Consider the following 5401-nt stretch of genomic DNA (forward strand, 5'->3'; position numbering starts at 1 on the left):
TATCTATCTATCTATCTATCTATCTATCTATCTATATAATTGTTCTAATGCTAATTGAAATGGTTTCTGCTCAAAGCATTTAAACAAATATATTAAAAGAAAAGCTTTACAAATGGTGTCTCAAGCAGCTAGATTGATATATTGACTAATAAAAGTTAATTGCAGACATGTTGATGTCAGCTAATGAGTTATAAGGAATGTCAGTACAGAAATGCCATATAAATGTTTAAGAAAAACTGTCAACATTACATACTTTGTCCACTGGAGAGCACTGGCAAGTTTATTTTTATATTCCTCTCTAATAATCCATTAATAAATCCTTGTAAATAGAATGCACTGAGCACCAAAAAATAAATTCCTTTCACATCCATTGTATTTGAGTAACGCCCAAAATCTCAGAAACGTATATATGTTAAAATCTGGCCCAACCAAAGCTATCTCCATCTCCACATGCCTGATTTTAAAGTAATAGTTTGAAATTATTGGAAAGTGTTTCTTTACTTTTTTGCCAACATTTAGTCATGTCTGTGTGCTATATATGTAGCTGTAACGTGTGGGTGACCAGTAACTTCCTGAAGTCTCCACTGGTTGCCTAGCAACTGGGCCAATTAAATAAATAGTACATTCATATCTGACATATAGCCCTGCATAAAATGGCCTATTGTTGTTTTTGTGCTTTGGTTTTTGAACGAATTAAACAAACAAGGTCTAATGCGCCAGTAAGTGAGATGTAGAGTTGCTGTGAGGCAGATGTTGTTACCTTGAGCCAAGCTCTCTGTTTCCCCGTTTCCAATCTCTAAGCTGTTGGCATCTTTATCCAGCTTCATATTTAACATACAGACTCATCATACTCTGCAAACAATTTGTTTTTTAATTTCAAAAGAGATATCCTTGAAGGTCATTTGACATCTGCTTTAAAAAAAAAAAAAAATACCAAACCTCCAGTCCTGATATTACACAAGAATTCTTCCTTAAACCTGTTGTCTTTCCTCAGCTTCCTGCCCAGTCCTGTGCAGCGGCAATGGCCAGTACACCAGGGGGCGCTGCCAGTGCTACAGTGGCTGGAAGGGCACTGAATGTGACGTTCCTGCCTCCCAGTGTATTGATCCTCAATGTGGGGGACACGGACTGTGCGTGGCGGGCAACTGCGTGTGCAACACCGGTCACAAAGGACCCAACTGTGAACAAGGTAAATGGTGGAAAAAGAAACCTGGAAGCATCTAGATGCAACATCCTTCTGTGTGAAGCTCAGGGGGAATCGACACAGTCCGTTGATGAAACAATCGGGTGTTTTCAACTCCACTGAGCGGATAATGCTTTGGATGTTGTTTTTGATACTGTGTGTATGAATCAACTCCCTCTTAGTGTTTAGACCACATGAGGGTACAAGCTGGAACAGATTGTGCAGGGCCCGTTGACGCAGTCACCTATTGGATTGCTCCACAGTTGAAGACACCTGTTAAAATCGATCAGTCAATGGCATCTGTTCCTCTGTTATTGAAAAAGAGCTTCTTCTTCTTTCTTGTCAACCTTTTCCACCTCCCCCTTCTCTTCAGTGCGTTTAACTTTATTGATCCCCATGCAGACAAAAGACAATTATCAGCTCAGATTTACATGTGCGGCTCATTGACTTTACTGACTTAGAAAGCTATTGATTTAATAAAGGAGTATACAGTGGTTTTCTTTTAAGTGAAGCAATAAGGGAAGGAAACAAAGATGGGAGATGTTATCATTTGTAGTTTAAACCTTGCATGTAAGGGCTCCGGTGTGATGAATTAGTTCAGGTAAATAATCAATATAAGTGTCCAAGCAAATGTGGAAATGCACGGAGCAATCAGCTCCAGAGGAAGCACAATGACGTTGTTGCAAATTATCCCTATGGGTTGATTATGTTGGTCATAATTGCCAATTATTAACCTAGATCAGCAAGTTGATCTGCAAATTGTTAATAGCAATTGATTAATTGATTACATCTGTCAAGACACTAATTGTGCCCCTTTTCCCGGTGCCTATAATGGAACATAATTATGCTGTCAGTATATTGTAAGTACCCTATAATATACCACAAAGGAGCTACAGTAGTAGAACATAAGGAGGCAAATTACTGCCAGCCACCACTAAACATTGAAACATTTTCAGCTGTGGCTCACCAGCTATCATCTGGCAGTATTTCCACATTCTAAGAAAAAATATATATATAGAAAATAAATATTGGCTGCTGGTAGCAGAGTCAAAGTAGCCCGGGGTTAATAAGTAGGTTCGATGCCCTGTCTAGAAGTGGTAAACTAACATTTGTTGTCCTCATTTTTGTGTCCTTAGTCGACTGTGTGGACCCGACGTGCTCCAGTCACGGAGCCTGTCTTCACAGTGAGTGCCACTGTAACCCGGGCTGGGGAGGGATCAACTGTGAGATCCTGAAGAGCACTTGTCCAGAACAGTGCTCCAGTCATGGCACCTTCAACACTGACTCCGGAACCTGCATCTGCGAGGCTAACTGGACAGGGGCTGACTGCTCCATAGGTCAGAACACCATCCACTTTCATTTCAACACATACAAATATTTTGTGTAGCCTTTTCACGTGACATACTTTACGGCTGTAGGTAAAGATTATTTTCATTAGTGATTAATCTGCAAATAATGTCAGAATATAGTGAAAAATGGCCATTGCACTTTCCTAAAGCCAGAGTTGACATCCACAAGTTTTTCAGCCAAACTCATATATATTAAAAATTAAATAAACAATCACATATTAAAAAGACAACATTGAAAAAATTACTTTAAGTGATCATCCAAATAGATGCAAATTAATTTTCTTTCCATTGACTACTATTATTGTGACAATCTCTTCAGTCTTTTGTGAAAAATATTCTTAGTCTACTAATTGGCTTTAAAGTAATTAAAAGGCATATTGATCTATTCCAAGTATGTCCAAAGTTGTACATTTCATTAGTTCATTCATTTATTGATGCCATTAGTGCAGTGTTACACGTATTTGTACAGCACTAACAAATCTTTGCAAACAGTGCAGTCAATTCTATAATGCCTTTTTTGTAGACAATGTTTGAGTTTCTCAAACATGTAACTGGCACCAAATTCTGTATTTACTCCAAATAAACTTCCCACTTGCTGTGCACAGACACTGCAGACACCAGGTGTCCACGGCAGCAGATGCATAGGCCTTTATTAACAAGCTCTATGTCAAACAGTAAGTTATGTCTACACGTGGGTGTCTTATTAAGAAAGTTTGGTCGTTATTATTCAGGTTTGGAATCTGGAAGTATGAGTGGGGAAATTGATTATAGGCTTTAATCCTCACGGATTTCAAAGAAAATCACAAGTAAAGGTTATTAATCATGTCTGTTTTTGAAATATCATTTAGTGAACATTGAAGAACAATTTGTTTTCCTAAATGAATATGTCACATTTTGAAATGAAGCTTGTTGAATAATATACTGCAGACCGTCACATCAGTATCGTTCAGCTTTCCCCCCATATGTACACATCCAGGAAACAACATTATTAATTGAAAAGTCTGGATTTGGTCCAAAGATGATACATGGGAGCCTGACTTACTGAAGTTTTCCATCTCATGAGTTATGCATACATGCTACAATACTGTCAGTGCTGTGTTTTATGAGCCCACAGTTACATCTCTTCTACATTACATCACCTTCAGTAAAGTTTTACTTTGGTGATAACATTTTAGGAGACATATAGTATATAATTTCAGTAATGCCTTAATAAAAAGAAAATATAATGAAGAGGATGTGTTAATTCAATATCTGTATTTTTAAGCAACTTCAATAATCTATGTTAGGTCAACAACTTTTATGTATTTTCGCACAACACAAACACATGCCTTAAACCTCTTAGTTGTTCTCCAAGTAGGAGTAAGAAAGGAACCTGGTTTGCAGATAGCAAAACCCATAACCAAAAGATTCGTTGTTATGAGAAGACAGATGTTGATATCAGATAGCCAGGAGTCACTCATGCTTGGAAATTGTTATAAAACAAAAGAAAGGACTGAGGAAAAAACTCAGCTTGGACTGCTGCTCATATTTAGTGTTCTTTACTATACAAGTTTTTTGCTCGCAGGTTTCTTTATAGAGCCCCCCCCTACAGCTTCGGAATAGATATTTGGTAGCGCCTATGTTGACTTGTGTCTGACTCCTCGCTCGGTCAGTCTGCCCTTTCCTCTTTCTCTGTTCCTTGCTTTCCAAAATTTTCGTTTCTTTTTTGCCAACCTAATAATGCCGATGAAAAACTCCATGTTAGCCGGGTTCCTGAATGGGCGTTATGTGTGCAGTGTAGTGAAGCAATTTGTTACATCGCAAGAACGGATATCACGTGCTCGACTCGCCGGCCAAAAGTTGCACGGGTGGGTTTTCTGGAGCGAGACTACCACCATTCAACTCGAAAAAAATCATGTAACCATTCCAATGACTCTGAAACTGTTAAGTTAAGGTAAATTAAGCTAAAAATAAGCCACATAGTTCCCCTTTAAAATAAAAAAGGCAAAGTCTTTGATTTTACGTCAGTCATGTCTCAAGAACTGATATTGATTATCAAATAGTATCAAGAAACGTGTAAATCTCTGTGATAATCATCAGACTTAGTTTTGATTTGCTTGCAGTTTGGTAGTTGGACCCTAACTTAAATAACGTCATTATGTTTCGGAATAAATAAATTAAACTATGCATGTGATCACACCCTAAAAGTTTGGCAATCAACACTTGGAGCACATGCATATTCTGACAACAAAGCTTTGAATGCACACGTTATTCTTATGAGACACAGCATATGTTCTCTTTGAAATTTCAACTCAAATCTGTGTTGTTTAAAAAGACATAGATTTGTTCAGAACCGCTGCCAGTGTGTTTTATAGCAGCTTCAGCTTTTTCAGAGGAGAGGAGACAATCGTGTATCCCATCTGTCCGCAGCAAAGCGTCTTCATTTGTTACCAGCTTTGTATTCCGAAGGCTTGGCTTTCGATACAGGTAGGTGACATGTTAGTTCAAAGGCTGGCCCCTCCCATCTGTTATCTGTGTATGAGGTTCAGGTGATTTATGTCCCGTTTCCTACCTCCAAATAGACTCATTCTCTATATGGAAAACCCAGAGTGACACGCTGAGTCGAACAATTAAAAGCAGAAGTTGCAGTTTGTTTCTGTCAGTATAAAAGGTTGTTACACGTATTTCTCCTGGCTGAAATTCAATTGAAAATTAAACCATAAGGAGGCTTGATGGTGTGTTTGAGATGATAGATGCGTGTTAAGACCACTTAAAGCAGCATGCAGCCTGTTTGGTCGGTGCCCAAAAAGAATGATTGTTTTCGTGAGCAGGGATTTTTTCCTTTTCTTTTCTGTCTTGCTTTATTAGTTGGTTATTCTGTTGAAGGTTT

At 38.3% G+C, this 5401-nt stretch overlaps 1 protein-coding gene and 1 long non-coding RNA gene across 8 annotated transcripts in view; one reads left to right on the forward strand and one right to left on the reverse strand.

The window, feature by feature from the left end:
• Window positions 1-602, reverse strand: part of LOC116696537 (uncharacterized) — a 376836-nt gene extending 376234 nt beyond the window's left edge. Inside the window, exon 1 of the long non-coding RNA XR_004333765.1 lies at window positions 570-602. This is a non-coding gene — a long non-coding RNA (uncharacterized LOC116696537). The remainder of the gene's footprint in view (window positions 1-569) is intronic.
• si:dkey-237h12.3 (teneurin-3) overlaps window positions 1-5401 on the forward strand; it is a 150833-nt gene that overhangs the window by 89423 nt on the left and 56009 nt on the right. For all 7 annotated transcript variants that reach the window (XM_032527549.1, XM_032527552.1, XM_032527551.1 and 4 more), the window contains 2 exons: window positions 995-1189; window positions 2320-2520. In XM_032527549.1, the coding sequence (XP_032383440.1) occupies window positions 995-1189; window positions 2320-2520 (396 nt within the window). The remainder of the gene's footprint in view (window positions 1-994; window positions 1190-2319; window positions 2521-5401) is intronic.

This window comes from Etheostoma spectabile, chromosome 10 (genome assembly GCF_008692095.1).
Source record: "Etheostoma spectabile isolate EspeVRDwgs_2016 chromosome 10, UIUC_Espe_1.0, whole genome shotgun sequence".
In the NCBI taxonomy this organism is placed as follows: Eukaryota; Metazoa; Chordata; class Actinopteri; order Perciformes; family Percidae; genus Etheostoma; species Etheostoma spectabile.